The sequence below is a fragment of the Salvelinus fontinalis genome, chromosome 3 (assembly GCF_029448725.1).
Source record: "Salvelinus fontinalis isolate EN_2023a chromosome 3, ASM2944872v1, whole genome shotgun sequence".
Lineage (NCBI taxonomy): Eukaryota > Metazoa > Chordata > Actinopteri > Salmoniformes > Salmonidae > Salvelinus > Salvelinus fontinalis.
Genome location: NC_074667.1, coordinates 36862405 through 36881675, shown reverse-complemented (window position 1 = coordinate 36881675; position 19271 = coordinate 36862405). Strand labels below are relative to the sequence as shown.

At 44.4% G+C, this 19271-nt stretch overlaps 1 protein-coding gene across 7 annotated transcripts in view; it reads right to left on the bottom strand.

Annotated features, from left to right (window-relative positions):
• The window catches only part of LOC129846683 (low-density lipoprotein receptor-related protein 1-like), a 168011-nt gene that overhangs the window by 85765 nt on the left and 62975 nt on the right, over positions 1-19271 (bottom strand). For all 7 annotated transcript variants that reach the window (XM_055914578.1, XM_055914580.1, XM_055914582.1 and 4 more), the window contains exons 3-6: positions 16653-16790; positions 8814-8933; positions 8498-8626; positions 8051-8311 (exon numbers count right to left, since the gene is read on the bottom strand). In XM_055914578.1, the coding sequence (XP_055770553.1) occupies positions 8051-8311; positions 8498-8626; positions 8814-8933; positions 16653-16790 (648 nt within the window). The remainder of the gene's footprint in view (positions 1-8050; positions 8312-8497; positions 8627-8813; positions 8934-16652; positions 16791-19271) is intronic.

Below are 19271 nucleotides of genomic sequence, written 5' to 3'. Positions count from 1 at the left end.
TCCATTGCCTGTCATTGGAACTGACAAAACAGAAACTCTGACTGGGAAGCCAAATACTTTTTTCCACCTTCCTTGCTCACTCGCTCCCTCCCACTCTACTCCCACTTCTCTCTTCTTCCTCCATGCATCATCATCCCATCCCTCCCCCATCCCGTGTTTCCTTCCCTAGAAGAGAGGAAAAACAGTCTGCATTCATTTACTGCACTTCTGTCTGACCAAAATTGCACTATAAAAACAACACAACATAATTGAAAAAACAGACCACAGTGCCTTTTTCCTTTTTTTCTCTCCTCCAAATAGGTTGTTTACTCTGCTCAGCCCTCTGCACCTCAATCAGAGAGAGAGGACTAGACTTATATACAGGGAATTTGTGAGGGCGTATTTCTAACCTGCACTTGCTATTGGACTAATCAGAGCCACATCTACAGTGAGCTCCAAAAGTATTGGGACAGTGACAATTTTTTTCTGTTTTGTCTCCAGCACTTTGGGTTTGAAATTATACAATGACTATGAGGTTAAATTGCAGACTGTCCGCTTTAATCTGAGGGTATTATTATCCTTATCGGATGAACAGTTTAGAAATTAGAGCATTTTTATTGTATATAGTCCCCCATTTTAGGGGACCAAAAGTATTGGGACAAATTCACTTATGTGTATAAAAGTAGTCAAAAGTTTAGTATTTGGTCACAAATTCCTAGCACGCAATGATTATATCAAGCTTGTGACTCTACAAACTTGGATGCATTTTCTGTTTGTTTTGGTTGTGTTTCAGATTATTTTGTGCTCAATAGAAATTCAATGGTAAATAATGTATTTTGGAGTCACTTGTTTCAAAATAAGAATATAATATGATTCTAAACACTTCTACATTAATGTGGATGCTACCATGATCACAGACAGTCCTGAATGAATCGTGATTAATGATGAGTGAGAAAGTTACAAATTTTACACCCCCAAGACATGCTAACCTCTTACCATTACAATAACAGGGGAAGTTAGCATTTTTGGGGCAGTATGATATTTGTGCATCTAACTTTCTCCCCCTCCCTCCTCACATCCACCTCCCTATCCCCAAAGCCAATCTCCTGCATTCAAAACACTCCAGTCTTAAACACCATCTGGAGAACGCATCACACGATAAGAAGGGAAACTCGCACAAAAAAAGAGGGCCAAAGGAGAAGGGAGAAAAGAACACGCTACTCCTAAACGTGGTACTGGTTAAGACCAGCAAGGGGCACGCACAGTCAGAGGGACAAGAAGAACTGAACAAGAGGAGGAGGGAGAGAAAAAAAGACAGAGCAATGCCAATCATTTCAAAATAGTTGATGGAGTGATTAGATGGGACGGGGGGGGGGGGGGGGGGGGGCTGAGGGATTGAGAACAGAAAGAGAGCGAGCGAGACACACAGAGAGTATATATAAGTATACAGTGGGGCAAAAAAGTATTTAGTCAGCCACCAATTGTGCAAGTTCTCCCACTTAAAAAGATGAGAGAGGCCTGTAATTTTCATCGTAGGTACACTTCAACTATGACAGACAAAATGAGAAAATAAAATCCAGAAAATCACATTACATTTACATTTAAGTCATTTAGCAGACGCTCTTATCCAGAGCGACTTACAAATTTACCTTTTTTTTTTATATTTAACTAGGAAAGTCAGTTAAGAACAAATTCTTATTTTCAATGACGGCCTAGGAACAGTGGGTTAACTGCCTGTTCAGGGGCAGAACGACAGATTTGTACCTTGTCAGCTCGGGGATTTGAACTTGCAACCTTTCGGTTACTAGTCCAACGCTCTAACCACTAGGCTACCCTGCAGCCCCATTGTAGGATTTTTTATGAATTTATTTGCAAATTATGGTGGAAAATAAATTATTTGGTCACCTACAAACAATCAAGATTTCTGGCTCTCACAGACCTGTAACTTCTTCTTTAAGAGGCTCCTCTGTCCTCCACTCGTTACCTGTATTAATGGCACCTGTTTGAACTTGTTATCAGTATAAAAGACACCTGTCCACAACCTCAAACAGTCACACTCCAAACTCCACTATGGCCAAGACCAAAGAGCTGTCAAAGGACACCAGAAACAAAACTGTAGACCTGCACCAGGCTGGGAAGACTGAATCTGCAATAGGTAAGCAGCTTGGTTTGAAGAAATCAACTGTGGGAGCAATTATTAGGATATGAAAGACATACAAGACCACTGATAATCTCCCTCGATCTGGGGCTCCACGCAAGATCTCACCCCGTGGGGTCAAAATGATCACAAGAACGGTGAGCAAAAATCCCAGAACCACACGGGGGGACCTAGTGAATGACCTGCAGAGAGCTGGGACCAAAGTAACAAAGCCTACCATCAGTAACACACTATGCCGCCAGGGACTCAAATCCTGCAATGCCAGACGTGTCCCCCTGCTTAAGCCAGTACAGGTCCAGGCCCGTCTGAAGTTTGCTAGAGAGCATTTGGATGATCCAGAAGAAGATTGGGAGAATGTCATATGGTCAGTTGAAACCAAAATATAATTTTTTGGTAAAAACTCAACTCGTCGTGTTTGGAGGACAAAGAATGCTGAGTTGCATCCAAAGAACACCATACCTACTGTGAAGCATGGGGGTGGAAACATCATGCTTTGGGGCTGTTTTTCTGCAAAGGGACCAGGACGACTGATCCGTGTAAAGGACAGAATGAATGGGGCCATGACTAAATACTTTTTTGCCCCACTGTATATATATATAAAGAACATCTTGTTGAATGTGGAGCGATGGTCTAAAACGTGCTGGTCGCTCATTTCCAGCAGAAACGTCTGGACTAAGCACAGCGCAGCAGAGAGCAGCTAGTAGGCCCTGTAAACCCCCTTCCCCATAACTTCACCATAACCCCCTGACTGCTGCTTTACCAAGGAAATCCTTAAAACTCTCAAGCTAATCAAACTAGCCTTAGAATCAATTCAACCATTAACATAAGGCTAGCTGACAGAGTTGGTAACACTGTGATAGGTTTATTACGTATTGCCAGCTCCATCCTACAGTACTTAGGATAGGTGACTGTACACACACACACACACACACACACACACTGACATGCAGAATTAATCCAATACAATGTACTAAAATACAGATATTTGGGTTTTACATAGCTAGACATGGCTCAGACACTGGGGCCTCCTAGTATAGGTTATTACAAATCCCACACTCTTTCCCGTCAAGAGGAGACTAATCTTTTAAAACACCCCCCCAACTAAAGCTAGTGTACAGCTAGACATGCTGGTCTTAACTCAAATCCCCTTGTTAAAGATCATCATTAAACGTACTCATTTCCACCCAGCCTCTCTGTCCCAGTAACCTAGACATTGTTTATTTTTATCTTTTAATGAGGGCTTCCCAGTACTGTAACACCCAGTAGGGGTGGCAGTGCATTGATGGCTGTGTAGGCAGGCACAGTGTTAGTTAGTGGCTAATCTGGGGCCTACCCTGGCCCTGTGTGGCTGTCTGTGAGGAGCTTCCCTCCCTGGGGATGTACTTTAGTGAGGTCAGGTCACTGATTGGGTAGGGGGTTAGAGCAAAGAATGCTTTGCCAGGCACGAGCCTGCCTTTGACCAATTAGCTCCTTTACGCGGAAGCACATTCCCACATCCACAATCCACCCATCACCAGTCTGTTCGGCTAAAGTGTTAGGCAAGTGTGATTGTTTTTAAAAGGGATTATTCCGTGCTTATAAAACATTGTTAATAACAGTGGATTATTCACATTTTGGGTTAAAGACGTTGCCCTTTACACTTGTACCGGTAAACAGGTTGAAAATGGCTGATTTGGACACCGATAAGCGCCTAAACTGAATGCAGTGGTTGTACAGTGACATGCTACATACACACACACACATGACGTCAGAGCTCTGGCTCTGCGCTTCACGGGTTTTGACTGACAAACATTTTGAACTTGCGCACCGCTTGCAACAAAAAGTTGACCCGATCCCTCCTGCTAATTGCGTAACTTTTGAAAATATTTTTTCTGAGTGTGGGAATTGCTGTAAATTAAGAGGACTTTTAAGTATTTTTGAAAGATGAGACATTGAGGATTATAATAAAATACCGCTTTGATGTCACACAAGCAAGCCAAACACCCGGAGGTCCAAATGTTCACTTCACATTTCCAAATCATAAAACTAATTTACAGTGTCAACATTTATGATCACTATGTTTGATGTACAGCTACAAGATGACATTCTGTGTTGTTCTGAACAGAATGAGCCTGTTTGTTGTATTGTGAAGAAAAGTTGCAGCGGACCACGTACACTTATACACAAGTACTGCGGACACCGCTTCAAATGAGTGGATACGGCTATTTCATCTATACCCGTTGCTGACAGGTGTAGAAAATCGAGAGCACAGCCATGCAATCTCCATAGACAAACAATGGTTGGAGAAGGGCCTTAAAAAAAAGCTCAAAGACTTTCAACGTGGCATCGTCATATGATGCCACCTTTCCCACAAGTCAGTTCGTCAAATTTCTGCCCTGCTAGAGCTGCCCCAGTCAACTTTGGTAAGTATTGGAGGTAGGTAAGATAGATATATACACAGACAGAGAAAGTGACAGAGAGACAGAGAGACAGAGAGACAGAGAGACAGAGAGACAGAGAAAGTGACAGAGAGACAGAGAGACAGAGAGACAGAGAGACAGAGAGACAGAGAGACAGAGAGACAGAGAGACAGAGAGACAGAGAGACAGAGAGACAGAGAGACAGAGAGAGAGAGAGAGAACACACATCTGGACCGCTCATCTGTGTGGCATGCCGAGGTCATGAATCACTGCGACCGCAAACCCTTCATGTCTTATGTGACGACCACTGCCATTGGCTGCCTGCTCAAACCGGCCGCGTCGACTCAGCGAGCGAGGCCCGTTCATTCGCTGTCACACTCACACGCCAAGAGCCTCAGCAAACGATCAACTCTCCCTAGCTTAGTCTCTGAGGGCTAGGCTAGCTAGCACTGGAGCGTTGACAAACACTCTCCTCAGACAGTGTCATATTACCAACAACAACTCCAGTGCACAGTCAAGGTTCCAATCTGATAAACCGATAGGAAAATAAAATAAATGATTCACATTTTACAGAAAGAAACAAAATATGTATAATATGCAACATCCATAGTAGATGGATAACTAGCTAAACGTCGTAGCTTCTATTCCAAGGGTTTCTGTGAAAATAACAGCAATAAGGGGCAGACAAACAACACATCCCCCAAAGTCAGTTTTAGAAGAGCTATATATGTTTAGTTTTTCTCCCTCACGCCTTCCCTCTCTCTCTCTCACACACACACGCTAGGAGGATAACTCTGGAAACAGGAAGTAAGTGACATGGTGGCAGGAAGTGGAATGCCAATTTATTGTTTCCTCGCCACGGCAATACAGCCCCGGTCCTGTCGCTCGTCTCTGACAAGGGAAGGCAGCACTTCACAACACAACACACTGTGGAGCAGCCGCGTGTGTGTCTTTGTTGCTTGTGTGTGTGTGGCTTCATGGGTGTGTGTGTGTCTGTGTGTCTATGTGTGCCTATGTGTCCATGTGGTGTGTGTGTGTGTGCGCACGTACGTCAGGCAGAGAAAGGGGGAGAATCTAGCTGAAGCTGTTGGAATTTCCTGCACATTCCTTTGGTTCAGAATCAGCACACATACACAGCCAGGCGAGCCGAAGGGCTCTACTGCTCAATTAGACAGGAAAGGGGTGAGATGAGAAGGGGGAGGGAAAGGGGAGGGATAGTGGTTTAAGGGTCAGGGGTGAAGTATCTCTAAACTGACGCAGTAGAGAGAGTGTGTGTGTGTCTCTGTAGATTGATGCATTAAAGCTGTAGAGGTCTGCTTGTTTTACCCCCCTCTACCTCTGTTCTGACACACTGAACACCAGCTATGGCCACCAGTGTATGTATGTGTGTGTGTGTGTGTGTGTGTGTGTGTGTGTGTGTGTGTGTGTGTGTGTGTGTGTGTGTGTGTGTGTGTGTGTGTGTGTGTGTGTGTGTGTGTGTGTGTGTGTGTGTGTGTATGTGTGGGAGGGAAAGAGCTGATACGTTTCTACTATGAACATATGAAATGTGTGTAAATGAATCATACTCATTAAAAACTGTAATGTTGTCAAGTGTGGTCCACAAGGGGACCTGTAATAAACAGGTAGGTACCAGTACTGGATGTGGTGCTGTTTTGACTCGGTTTCATAGTGGAAAGTCTCCTCTAGAACCAGGCCATGAGTGTGCAGTAAACTGGGGGAGGTAGGGAGGCAAGATGGGAGTGGAGGGAGGGGAGATGGGACAGGGAGGGGAGACGGGGGGAGAGAGGGGGGTGGACCTATAAGCTAAACACACGCTCATACACACATGTTTTCCCTTAGATCCACAGGCTCGGTTTTTCCTCTTGCTTTTTTTTACTGGAAGAGAAATTACTTCGGAATTTTTCCAAACTGGCCGTTACACAACTCCGGCTAAAGTGTTAACACACCAACACACGCACGAAACGCAGGCACACACACACACAACACTTCCTCTACGTGTAGAGCTGCCACAGTATGTGTCATATTCAACTGGAGTTGACTGGTGTAGACAAACAGAGGGAGATGTCGATGCTATGATGTAATGTGCATGCTGTGTTGTAACAGTGTACTCCACTCAACTCTTCATGCTGTAACAGAGGGTACTCTATTGTACTAACTGTTTGCTGTTTTCACAGTGTAGATGTTAATGTACTTGATGGTGTAGCTGTTGATGGTGTATTATCTGACTGTTACTCACCTTGAGCAGTGTGGTATGAGACGATGTAGTGTACTAAAAACTATTGTATAGTTATGTAGTAATACTATACTGTATCTTACTGTACCATACTCTCCTACAGTGCACTCACAGTGCAGGCAAAGTGAGGTGTATTATACTGTATTGTACTATACTATAGTGATGCAGATGTTGATATTGTCGAGTACTATTTTATAGGGTAACACTTTATTTGGATAGTCCCCTGTAGATTTTCAGTAGATGTTCAATAACTGTCAACAACATTTCAACTAACCATCCACAAACCCTAACCTTAACCCTTGTTTTTGTAAATGTTTTTATTTAACTGGACAAGTCAGTTATGAACAAATTCTTACTTACAATGACGGCCTACCCCGGCCAAACCCTCCCCTAACCCGGACGACGCTGGGCCAATTGTGCGCCGCCCTATGGGACTCCCGATCACGGCCGGTTGTGATACAGCCCAGGATCGAACCAGGGGCTGTAGTGACCCCTCTAGACACTGTGATGCAGTGCCTTAGACCGCTAGGCCACTCGGGACCCTATTCTAAACCTAACCCTAACCCTTAGCAATTTGCTTATCAACAGACAGTATGGCCATCTATATGGGACTATCCAAATAAAGTGTGACCTTTTATAGTGTATAGCATACTATTCTACAGTGTACTCACGGTGCAGGCTGAGGGAGATGTTGATGTATTGTGTTGTATTATATTGTACTATAGTACTCACGGTGTAGGCTGAGGGAGATGTTGATGTATTGTGTTGTATTATATTGTACTATAGTACTCACGGTGCAGGCTGAGGGAGATGTTGATGTATTGTGTTGTATTATATTGTACTATAGTACTCATGGTGCAGGCTGAGGGAGATGTTGATGTATTGTATTGTATTATATTGTACTATAGTACTCACGGTGCAGGCTAAGGGAGATGTTGATGTATTGTATTGTATTATATTGTACTATAGTACTCACGGTGCAGGCTGAGGGAGATGTTGATGTATTGTGTTGTATTATATTGTACTACAGTACTCACGGTGCAGGCTGAGGGAGATGTTGATGTATTGTGTTTTATTATATTGTACTATAGTACTCACGGTGCAGGCTGAGGGAGATGTTGATGTATTGTGTTGTATTATATTGTACTATAGTACTCACGGTGCAGGCTAAGGGAGAGGTTGATGCATTGTGTTGTATTATATTGTACTATAGTACTCACGGTGCAGGCTGAGGGAGATGTTGATGTATTGTGTTGTATTATATTGTACTACAGTACTCACGGTGCAGGCTGAGGGAGATGTTGATGACCCTCTCGTCAGCGAAGCTCTTGAGGTTGGGGATCTTGGCACACTTGAGGTGGGTGGAGGCCGACGAGTCGCCAACGTGGATCCAGCAGACCTGCTCCTGGGCGTAGAGGAAGTCCATGGCAGTGGTCTGCTTGGTGGTGGTGGACAGCAGGCTGATCGTGGTGCCGCTCAGAGACGTGGCCTGGATGTTCTGACTGTTGGCGATCAGCAGCACCGAGTTCCTTTCTACTGGTACTAGGAGAGGACAGTGAGTGGTGTGTAAAGGTAGGCGATCAACAAAGTGGTCAACAGCTAATAAGAATCCTGCACAGTATATTTTCACTATATCAAATAGCCCCTTGGAAAGCATTGAGGGGGCCGTTGAGAAGAAAAAAAAGAAGAGGTGAGTGGTGGTAGCGGTGACAGGTGGTTAATACCTACCATTTTTGGCCTTGCAGGAGCGGTTGTCGGGCTGAGGCAGGTAGCCCTCCACACAGCTGCAGGTGTACGAGCCCTCTGTGTTGGTACAGGACTGGCTGCAGGTCCCATACACACTGCACTCGTCAAAATCTGGCCACAACACACAGTAGACGTCACACATGGGACAATTCCTTTGACCAGGAATAATTGCCCACTAGACTTTTACAATTAGGTTAAATTAGGTATATGCCAGGCCTACTGTTTATAAAGCCAATAGCAGGCTGTAGGTTGTCACAATGTCTAGAAGGCTAAAGGTTTTCCGGTTGGTGGAACTCACCTTTACATGTTTTGCCGTCCAGCCCTATTTCATATCCACTCTTACAGTAACATGCAGTGCCCGACGGAGTCACCGAACAGTTGTCCTGGCAACTCGACAGAGTGCAGTTGGCGGCGAATTCTGTAGGGAGACCGGGAGAGAGGGAGAAGAGATAGGAGAGGATACGATGGGGTCACTTTAAGGAGCAAATTGTGAGGCAATGTCTGTAAAAACAACGGATGGGCTGGAAGAGGGTAGAGGGTAGATGAGAGTGGAGGAGCGGTGGAGAAGGGAGCAGGACACAGGAAGAGGGTAGATGAGAGTGGAGGAGCGGTGGAGAAGGGAGCAGGACACAGGTAGAGGGTAGATGAGAGTGGAGGAGCGGTGGAGAAGGGAGCAGGACACAGGAAGAGGGTAGAGGGTAGATGAGAGTGGAGGAGCGGTGGAGAAGGGAGCAGGACACAGGAAGAGGGTAGAGGGTAGATGAGAGTGGAGGAGCGGTGGACAAGGGAGCAGGACACAGGAAGAGGGTAGAGGGTAGATGAGAGTGGAGGAGCGGTGGACAAGGGAGCAGGACACAGGAAGAGGGTATTGGCATGACAGAGAAAAGGGGAATTCATAAATATTCCGTAAATAAAAGGATATTACTTTAACCCTCCTGCTGTGTTCCGGTCGAATTGGACCAATTTACAAGTTCTCGCCCTGAAAAATGTAGTTCATTTAATCTGATTGTCATAAGGATCCATGACTTTGTCCACACAGGGCATCTGAACACACAAAATACATTTTGATGATTTTGGGATTTTTTTGATGAGTTTATTTAACTTTTATACACCTGTGGTGTTCCCGGTCAAAAATGGCCAGACATTAGAAATGAATGGGTGAGATTACAATTAGTGAATTAAATTGAGTTCAGGCACATGCCCATTCATCGGATGGACACACTTCCTCTCCCAGACCCACACATGCATGTGTGTTTGAACACACACACACCCCATCCCAACCTCACTACTCTTCTTGGCTTCCATGGCAACTCCCACGGGAATCTTCCCCCAATAGAATCTTTCCCCCACGGGAACCACACCTGTTGGCATTCTCACTTACAATCGCAACATGGTTTCAATAATATATGGAACTTTTCTCGCAGCTCTGGTATATAAAGCTTTTTTGAGGCCTTGCTCACAATTCATTCTGTGGCAGTACAATGACCAAACGATATGCTATATGTGAGGCTCTTAATCATATCTTTGATCATGACACTTTTGAGGAGGAGAGAGTCTTGTTAAACTTTGGCACAAAGAGTTCTGTGATAAATAGCACAATATGTTTCATCTGAGTATTTGTTATAGTCAAAATAATCCATACATTATGCTTTTTTTTACTCAAAAACTAGTTGTATGAGCTCAGGTCAATGAGGCCTACAGGCCATAAATAGCAAATAGAAGTTCAAAACTTGCAATGTTCACAAGAACTTAAGTAGATAAAGAGATCTAACACAACATTAGGTGATAATATATGTATTATTATGGATTTATAATCAGCTATAATGGAGCGGTCATTTTGGACCGGGAACACAGAATGAATTAACATGAAACAAACACAACAGGATGATTAAGGAATATATATCTGTAGATGAGACAGGGAAGTAGGTTACTTTCATTGCTCTCAGTGTGTCTGCTGCCTGTCACGTGTGCTCCCTCTCCCCCCTCCCTGTCACCAGGCTGCGCGTTATGGTGCACACCTGTCACCATCGTTACACGCACCTGCGCATCATCAGGCTCACCTGGACTCCATCACCTCCCTGATTACCTTCCATATTATATATATATATATATATAAATAACTCCCTTTGGTTCCTTCCCCAAGGGTTATTGTTTCTGTTCCAGTGTTAAGTCTGTGTGTTGTTCGTCTTTCTTGTTTTGTGTTTCATTTACTTATTAAAACACTCACTCCCTGAACTTGCTTCCCGACTCTCAGTGCACATCGTTACACTGCCAAATAGCCTACTTGGTTTTCACAACCCTGGAAGACTCACTAGTTGGGGACAGCAGGTAGCCTAGCGGTTAGAGCATTGGGATAGTAACCGGAAAGTTGCTTGTCGAAACCCCGAGCTGGCAAGGTGGAAAATTCGTTCAGCCCTTGAGCAAGGCAGATAACCCCCAACAACTACTGCGCCGATGATGTCAATTAAGACAGCCCTGCCGCCTCTCTGCTTCGGTTAAAAATGGAAGATACATTTCGGTTGAATGCATTCAGGTGTGCAACTGACTATTAACACTATGCATGCCAGGCTCTCTTGGCTTATTGTTGGAGGTAAGACTTAATGCATCACTTCTTGTTTTTTATTTGGAAATTCCATTTTTTTTTACGTAGTCAACTTACATACAGCACTGACACAGACATGCCACCAGGGGTCTTTTCACAGTCCCCAGGTCCAGTGTTATACAGAGCCATGAGTGCATGGAACTCCCATCTTATACAGAGCAAGTGAACAGCAAACATGGTTTAAATAAACAAATTAAGCAACACCTCACAGCACAATGCCTCTCCGCTATGTGACCTACGTGTTGTGTGTATGTACTGACATGTATGGGTAACTGACAGATGCACACACACTACATGTTAATGTTTTTAAATGTTGATTGTAAAGTCTTTTGTCTGAAATGTATTTTTCGTTATGTGTCGGACCTCAGTAATACTAGCTGGAGCTAATGGGGATCATAATAAATTTAAATAAAAAATCGGTATCCCTCTTCCCTTTCCCTAGCTCAGGCTTATTGCCATGTAAACTCAGCAAAAAAATAAACATCCCATTTTCAGGACCCTGTCTTCCAAAGATCATTCGTAAAAACACAAATAACTTCACAGATCTTCATTGTAAAGGGTTTAAACACTGTTTCCCATGCTTGTTCAATGAACCATACACAATTAATGAACATGTACCTGTGGAACGGTCGTTAAGACACTAACAGCTTACAGACGGTAGGCAATTAAGGTCAAAGTTATGAAAATTAAGAACACTAAAGAGGCCTTTCTACTGACTCTGAAAAACACCAAAATAGAGATGCCCAGCGTCCCTGCTCATCTGTGTGGACGTGTCTTAACCATGATGCAAGGAGGCATGAGGACTGCAGATGTGGCCAGGGCAATAAATGACAATGTCCGTACTGTGAGACGCCTAAGACAGCGCTACAGGGAGACAGGACGGACAGCTGATCGTCCTCGCAGTGGCAGATCACATGTAACAACACCTGCACAGGATTGGTACATCCGAACCTCACACCTGCGGGACAGGTACAGGATGGCAACAACAACTGCCCGAGTTACACCAGGAGCGCACAATCCCTCCATCAGTGCTCAGACTGTCCGCAATAGGCGAGGGGCTGGACTGAGGGCTTGTAGGCCTGTTGTAAGGCAGGTCCTCACCAGACATTACCGGCAACAACATTGCTTATGGGCACAAACCCACTGTCACTGGACCAGACAGGACTGGCAAAAAGTGCTCTTCACTGAAGAGTTACGGTTTTGTCTCACCAAGGGTGATGGTCGGATTCGCGTTTATCGTCGAAGGAATGAGCGTTACACCGAGGTCTGTACTCTGGAGCGGGATCAATTTGGAGGTGGAGGGTCCATCATGGTCTGGGGCGGTGTGTCACAGCATCATCTGACTGAGCATGAACAGCAAGAAATGGCAAATCTGGTGAAATCCATGAGGAGGAGATGCACTGCAGTACTTAATGCAGCTGGTGGCCACACCAGAGACTGATTGTTACTTTTGATTTTGACTCCCCCTTGGTTCAGGGACACATTACTCAATTTCTGTGGAACTTGTTCAGTTTTTGTTTCAGTTGTTGAATCTTGTTATGTTCATACAAATATTTACACATATTAAGTTTGCTGAAAATAAACACAGTTGACAGTGAGAGGACGTTTCTTTTTTTGCTGAGTTTAGGTTGATCATCTTTACCTTAGATATGTCTGTCCATCATGGACAATAAATCACTCTAAAAACTGCAAAACAGTAATTTTATATGTTGGAATCAGTAGCCCAGGCTAGCCATATAGGACATTGTCTGCCACACCAGACCCAGAGCTGGGGGCTTGCCTCTGGGCATAGGGAAGCAGGAAACCCTGGGGATAAAAAAAATGGGCCACTGGGCCTTGGAAAAAGTGCACCTCTCAGCTTCCTATGGGCAATCAATGCTCCCAAAACCCAGTGAACTGTACTCATACCCAAGAGAGGAGAAGTCAGTGCATGGAGGAGCGTATGTGCGCATGTTAAAGAGTGGGTGATTTTAGTGAGTGGGAGAGTAGGTTGTGTGAGGTGTGTGTGTTTAGTGGTGGTAAAGGGATGTACAGAGAGCTGGCCCTAGCTGCGGGCATCCACACACCCCATCACACACACACAATGGGGTTTTTGTGTGCCTGGCCAGGGAGAGAAATCCACAGGCAAACACTGCAGCCCGGCACTAATCAATCCCTCATAGACAGGACAGGCCTGTGCCAAGGCGGACCTCAAACACACACACAACCACACACTGAATCGTTCATCCATACACGCCTTAATATTGCTGTCACACGCTCACACAATGACACACCTCTCTGTCATCTCGCAGAGTCATGAGTTGTCACCACTACATCCTGTGAGAAAACCTGTGTATGCTGGGCCAGTGTTCTGAGTCAGAGCAGCAGAGACAAAACAGCAGCGGTCACATTAGACCTGGATAATATCTATCACTCACACCGTTTAAGTGCAACATCAGCCCATTCACTGTCACTATACACCAGAGAGGGGACAGGAGAGAGAAAGGAGGGGAAAGAGAGGAGAAGAGAGGGAGAGAAAGAGAATGAGATGTAGAGGGAAAGGGAGAGAGAAGAGGGGAGAGAGGGAAATAGATAGAGGTAGAGGGAACTAAAGTTTCAAACTAAGAGTTTGTTCTTAAAGGTGGGGCACCTAAAGTAGCTGGCTCCTTGTTTGTTTTCCACAGTTCAGAACATTATCGTTGAGTAGCACAGAATATGAAACACAAGTCAGCACATTTGCCCATTGCTGGTGGCAATCCATAGCTACATTGCTTTATCAAACTTCTGAAAGCTCCGTAGAAGCACGAGCAGGCGTAACTTACAAGGTGTCCCATAAATCACACCACCACCTCAATGTCACTGTGTTACAATGGGGGTACCGCGACGCAGACACACCAATGGGACATAAGCCCCATTGCAGTTCAAGGTACAACTAATGTATAAAACATTAAGGACACCTGCTCTTTCCATGACATAGACTGACCAGGTGAATCCAGGTGAAAGCTATGATCCCTTATTGATGTCGCTTTTTAAATCCACATAAAAATCAGTGTAGATGAAGGGGAGGAGACAGGTTAAAGAAGGGTTTTCAAGCCTTGAGACATGATGTGTGTGATTCAGAGGGTGAATGGGCAAGACAAAAGATTTCAGTGCCTTTGAACAGGGGTTATGGTATTAGGTGCATCGGTTGTGTCAAGAACTGCAACGCTGCTGTGTTTTTCCACGCTCAACAGTTCCCTGTGTGTATCAAGAAAAGGTCCACCACCCAAAAGCCAACTTCACACAATTGTGGGAATCATTGGAGTCATCATTGGGGGGGGGGGGGGGGGGGGGGGGGTATTGATCTGAGCACTCTGATAACCATGAGGAATGTATGAAGGATGGGTAACCCGCTAACTTGCCATTTGACTACCTGGGAAGATGAAAGCCGGCCTATGGAGACGCGCACACCCACACCACTCAAAGCCCTGCCAGCGTGAAGCGGCATGAAAATTTGATGTCCCGCCTCTCTCCGTGTTACTGCCATAAATATTTAATCCTTCTGAAGGGGTGGAAGGATGAAGGGATGGAAGGATGAAGGGATGGGAATTGAGGTGACAGGTGTCTCATGGGATGCAAAGAAGTGGTTGTGGTGTTGACCACACTTAAAATCCTAGTGTTACACTAACACATACAGTACACCTGTGTGTGTGTGTGTGTGTGTGTGTGTGTGTGTGTGTGTGTGTGTGTGTGTGTGTGTGTGTGTGTGTGTGTGTGTGTGTGTGTGTGTGTGTGTGTGTGTGTGAAAGAGAATATGTGTTAGTGTGAGTGCAGTATGTATTGAAGTGAATGTGGGTGTGGACATTTCCTTGTGCACACAGTACAGAAGCACTGTATAACAGATACTCAAATATTCTAGTCTAGTAATAGGTAGTGAATGGGGGGAAAAAATTGATAGTTACGTATCACAATATTATTTTGGGCGATATTATATTGATACTTAAGACTCCATATGTCGATTTGTAAAAATAATGTTTGTTTTGTTTTTGCTAGGTGGGATGATTTGCTATTTGGCACAAAAACTCTGGTGTTTTTCATCCTATAGCTTGTTCTTCTAGTTTTGAAATAGTGAGCCAACATGTTTCCAGCACTTTATTTCCATGACTGATCAAAATGTATTTTCTCATGCTCTCTCACTTGTTCATCTGCAGCAGACATGGTGAGCAATATGTTTGGAACATTAAATCGCAGTATGGAATCGCATTACATATAGAATGGTGAGAATCCCAATACATATCGTATCGGCACCTAAGTACCATGATAATATTGTATCGTGAGGTCCCTGATAATTCCCAGCCCTTAGTAGTAGGGTACTATTTTTTTACCCCCCCCCCCTCTCCAATTTATGCCATTGGCCAACCATGACCCATTCATGGATTGTACCAGCCATGGGTATTAGACAACCTTTAGTGCTTCAGCTAACACCAATCTATCCAGCCATCCTGTCCTCTAGCTCACCCGTCCAATAAAGATCCACTGTCCGGCTTTTCACACGATCACGTTTTTCTTTCTCTCCGTTTAGCCAACCAAATCAGAATCAGCACGTGTTTTCAGTTAAGAACTTTCGTTGGCACAGTTATTTTGGAAAATAGGTAATCCAGGCTGGATAATCATGATTTGAGTGTGCGCCCAGTTTTTGTTTTGGAAAAGCCAGAGTCACAGTGTGCACACAGATACAAATTGACACACACACGTTTAGAAGTCTGACCCGCTTTATACACTCACACCTGCTTACAGAGCTGTAGCTAAAGTATGGGCAGTATAGTCCTGACAACAACATCTCCCATGAGAAACAACATAAGAGTGTGATAATACGGATGGACAGAAAAAGAAAGGGGTGGGGGCTAATTAAAAGAGGGGGATGAAAGAGGAGTGGTACAGAGATTAGAGAGAGGGGGAAAGGGAAAAGAGAGGGATGGGGACAGCTTTCTATAGCCTTACCTTAGACGAGGACAAAGACCTTTGCAAAAAATTCACTTAATAATTTAGCTTTAATGTTTTTTATAATTGTACTGTATAACGTGTCTGTCCACTCTGTCCTATACATTAAGCACATTCAGGTCAATATTAGTTAACCAGGGCCAGAAATGGGAGAAATACTGTAGGTAGCCAGACTTGCAAAACCCTAAGGGAATTCAACAATGCCTGGTGAAAAAGATCTATTTATTATAATCCTACACATGTTTCTTACATGTAAATCTGCAGTAATCCGTCATAATCATAATCCAATTTTATAGAGTAACGTCTGATGTGGGCAGCACGCATGTTCTGTGTACATTAATGTGGGGGTAGGATGATAAGCCTTAGTGCATGGCCATGCTAGAATCAATCTGCCATGGCCAGGCCACCTCCTCTTCATTGTAATGCTGCAAGATTCCCTGCCTGGGCAGAGAATGTCTGGGGGAGGGTTAGGCGACAAATACAATGCACTGTACTATCTGTACAGGCTACATGAATAGAGGGAGATGGAGAGAGAGGCAGGGAGGGAGGAAGTGAGGGTGGGTGTGTGTTCAGTACCTCTGCAGTGCGGCCCCTCGTCCCAGCCATCGGTGCAGTCTGGAACTCCGTTGCACAGTTTGCTCATGTGGATACACAGCTCTATCCCACCACACTGGTACTCGTTGGGTGGGCACCGCGACACACGGCTGTGCGGACCTGAAACACAGGCAGGGACAAAACATGATTTAGACCAGGGATCCCCAACTGGCGTTCCAATTTAATTTGGCCTCCCAAGTTTTCTGAGCAAAAATAATATATTTGTTTTTCATTCATTTTTTTAAATGTTGGACATAAAAGACCGTAAGAACACCAGCAAATCGGCTCCGTTATTTCAATTTTGGAAATCTGTTTGAAAATATTCCCACCCATAGTGGAGAGATCATATGCAAATGTCAGCAAGGTTTGAAATGATTATGCTTTAGTCAAATATGTTATCTGTTTGGGCTTCTTGCGATCAATTTTCAGTCTACAAATGATTTATAATTATATTTCAGCCCCCTGACCATCCACTCAAGAAGCCTGTGGCTGAATGCAGTTGATGATCCCTGATTTAGACCAACATTAACAAAGGCCAGTACTGCACCTTTTCAATGAATCTCTTCTATCCCTCCTCTCCTTTCCCATCTTTCCCTGTTGTAGTGTTCTACCACCACTCTTCCTTCAAACTCCATCACATCATCCTGATTCTATATACAGATGTGCCCTGTGCACCACTTTTAGACACAGGTTCAACCACAGAGAAACGTGTACAACTGTCAGGGAATAAACAGTGAACCGCTGTCTAAGAGTCTGCTTTGTCAGGGCACAGCAGGGGGAAGTGCAAACACATCATTACCCTGGTTGAGATTGGCCAAATTACTACTTTTCCCCACACACACACACACACACACACACACACACACACACACACACACACACCAGAGGGGGAAAAGATAATACCAGCCTTCAGCTCTGGTCAGTGTGAAATTGGTGGCATGACAACGTCCTGTATGCTGAGACAGGGAAGCAGAAGAGGATGGGTTAAACAAATGTGAAAATGTGAGCAGGAAGTTAGACTGTAGGTCAGAGTTTCTTGGTCCTATTTGTTCTGGCCCAGAACGAAGGCTACACATGAGATTCTATTGATCATCTAACCAAGCCCTTGATGAACTGAATCAGGTGTGTTGTTGCTGGGCAGGAACAAAACAGTGCAACACAATGATGCCCCAGGACCAGGATGAGGAAGCCCTGCTGTAGTTCAGAAAAGCCGGTTCGAGAAAGCTACGCTCTCCAAGATGCTTCATCAGTATGGCTTTATTTAATAGAAATCTGTTTAAAGGCTAATCGTCTTCTTATTAGAGTGCTTAGGGCCTCGGCCAGACTCCTGCCCAGGGCTGCCGAGCCAGAGTGGACTAGACCAGAACAGGGCTTTGCCCACAAGTGGGACTCAGTGAATGACTCAGCAGATTATATTTGGAACTCCAGGCCAACCACGCCACCCGACTGACTGTTCCCCAGGACCAGCCAATCCGTCAGTCTGTCTGTCGCCCAAAACATTCCATTTCAAATCTCCCCAGTCCTCCCCTGTCCACATCCATTTGGAGTTTTATTGGGTTAAAGACATTTCAATGTGAAATTGCTGCTGAACAGAGGGCTTATGATTTTTATTTACTAACTAATTTACCTATTCGAAAATATAAACATACAGTTGAAGTCGGAAGTTTACATACACCTTAGCGAAATACATTTAAACTCAGTTTCACAATTCCTGACTTTTAATCCTAGTAAAAATTCCCTGCAATTTCACATTGAAATGTTAGGATCACCACTTCATTTTAGGAATGTGAAATAATAGTAGAGAGAACAATTTATTTCATCTTTTATTTCTTTCATCACATTCCCAGTGGGTCAGAAGTTTACATACACTCAATTAGTATTTGGTAGCATTGCCTTTAAATTGTTTAACTTGTCGGTCAAATGTTCCGGGTAGCCTTCCACAAGCTTCCCATAATAAGTTAGATGAATTTTGGCCCATTCCTCCTGACAGAGCTGGTGTAACAGAGTCAGGTTTGCAGGCCTCCTTGCTCGCACACGCTTTTTCAGGTCTGCCCACAAATTTTCTATAGGATTAAGGTCAGGGCTTTGTGATGGCCACTCCAATACCTTGACATTGATGTCCTTAAGCCATTTTGCCACAACTTTGGAAGTATGCTTGGGGTCATTATCCATTTGGAAGACCCCTTTGCGACCAAGCTTGAACATCCTCACTGATGTCTTGAGATGTTGCTTCAATATATCCACATAATTTTCGTGCCTCATGATGCCATATATTTTGTGAAGTGCACCAGTCCCTCCTGCAGCAAAGCACCCCCACATCATGATGCTACCACCCCCGTGCTTCACGGTTGGGAGGATGTTCTTTGACTTGTAAGCCTCCCCCTTTTTCCTCCAAACATAACAATGGTCATTATGGCCAAACAGTTCTATTTTTATCAGACCAGAGGACATTTCTCCAAAAAGTATGATCTTTGTCCCCATGCAGTTGCACACTGTAGTCTGGCTTTTTTATGGCGGTTTTGGAGCAGTGGCTTCTTCCTTGCTGAGCGGCCTTTCAGGTTATGTCAATATATGTCTCGTTTTACCGTGGATATAGATACT